Source organism: Cibotium barometz, chromosome 12, assembly GCF_041138505.1.
Source record: "Cibotium barometz isolate CiBa-2024 chromosome 12, ASM4113850v1, whole genome shotgun sequence".
Taxonomy (NCBI): domain Eukaryota; kingdom Viridiplantae; phylum Streptophyta; class Polypodiopsida; order Cyatheales; family Cibotiaceae; genus Cibotium; species Cibotium barometz.
In genome coordinates, this window is record NC_141057.1 from 1,153,297 (window position 1) to 1,155,000 (window position 1,704).

The 1,704-nt window shown below is 49.7% G+C and overlaps 1 protein-coding gene across 1 annotated transcript in view; it reads right to left on the bottom strand.

The window, feature by feature from the left end:
• Positions 1–248: 248 nt before the first annotated feature.
• LOC147632927 (uncharacterized) overlaps positions 249–1,704 on the bottom strand; it is a 1,662-nt gene continuing 206 nt past the window's right edge. Inside the window, exon 1 of the mRNA XM_086805757.1 lies at positions 249–1,704. This exon is cut by the window's right edge and continues 206 nt beyond it. Coding sequence (XP_086661883.1) covers positions 713–1,489 — 777 coding nt within the window. The 5' untranslated portion in view covers positions 1,490–1,704 and the 3' untranslated portion in view covers positions 249–712.

A 1,704-nucleotide genomic window follows, 5' to 3' on the forward strand; every position in this document is an offset into this window, starting at 1 on the left:
TTCAAACGCATATTAAGCAGTGTTCGAAAAAAACTATTTTCCCAAAAAGTAAAAAACTTGCATCTAAAAATTGTGAAATTATTTATAAAGAAAATTTTCAAATTTTGAAGGTTTTTGTTCTACAACCCCTCAAAATCTGCAGGTTTTTATACCCTTAAGTTTCAAATTTGAAGGTAGTTTTAAAAATCTGCAGGTGCAAATTACACTATACCCGGGTTTTTTTCGAACACTGATATTAAGGCTACAATGTGCCGCCGTGGGCCTTGCAAAAGCCTTGTTAACTTGTTTTATGTCCTTAAAGGAGATCAATGCTACTGCAAAGCCTTGTTCACTTGTTTTATGTCCTTAAAGGAGATCAATGCTACTGCCTAATGAGAGTCTAATGTAGACTTACCACTTAAGTCCTTAACTGTAAATTTGTCATATAAATCCTCTGAGCTTATGCAAGCTATACGTATTCACACCATGGTGGTGATACTCCAAAAAAAATAGCATAACAATATGCTACTTTACACTCTTTTATGTATCTACCATATATAAACGACCACGTTGGAGGGCATGGATGATGGCGATACAACTGCGCGAGCAGTTGTGTGCACACACCCCGGTCCCCCTCCCGTGTAAAATAGATACACACAAGCGACAGAACCACACTAGTAGATCCTAGGAGTCGGGGGTGCAATAGCTGGGCAGTTCTTTACACACACCTGGATTACCGGGGAGCAGAGGAGGGGCGTTTTTTGGCGAGGCCAAGAAGACGGCGGCAGGCGCGGAGGATGCCGCCCCGTTTTTTCTTGCTAACGTGTGCCTGTTGATTGGGGGCGCGTGAACAGGAGCAAGAACAGAGAAGGCGGGTATCGCCGTGTACAGCGGCGCCACAGGCGGCGCATTCTATTACCACGCCCATGGCGGGGTCGCGCATTGACAAAGACCGGCCAATGTAGAAGGCAGAGTTGCGGCACAGTTGGTCTTCGGCGCCGCGCGGCGTCACGCTGACGTAGCCGCTCCTCCTGTACACCGCCCACTCTTCATCGTCATCGTAGTAGCTATCGTCTTCGGCGGCGTCGATGGGCAGATCCGGCACTCTCCGGCTGTCGTACCGCAAGGACTGCGACCTGGCCCTGCGCCGCATCATTTCCTGTCGCTCCTCGTACTCCGCCGCCTCCTCCCACCGCTTCCCGCCGGGGCTTTTAACACTAAACTCCCGCCAGCCCCCTTTCTGCCGGCAGCTGCCCACGTCCTGCATAATCTTCGCCCGGGCCTCCTCAAAGGCGCCCTTGCCCAGCTTGCCAGCGCTGGCCCTCTTCAGTATCAATGTAGGAGGCAAATGTCTTCTGCTTGAAGGATCAGAGGCACATGGAAAATCCTCAGAGAATGAGCTGTTATGATGGTGATGCGCTTCTTTCTGCAGAAGAAGATGACACTCCTTTTCGTGCTGGTCCGACGGGGTTGAACCAGATGAACACATCATCTGGCAGTAGCGCGGCATGATTGGAAAGGCCTCCTTCTCCGGCTATATTGCAAAACAGTACGATCGGTTCTACTGAGATGAATCAAAGCTGGCCTAGGAAAGCTTGCTGATACCGGCCAAGAAAGGAGAAGGCCGCGATGGCTGCCTGCTGATGCATTCTTTACATGCCAAGAAAGGAGAAGGCGATGGCGAACATGCTATGCTTCTTGCAGAGGGAGGGTAAGTGGGTTTAT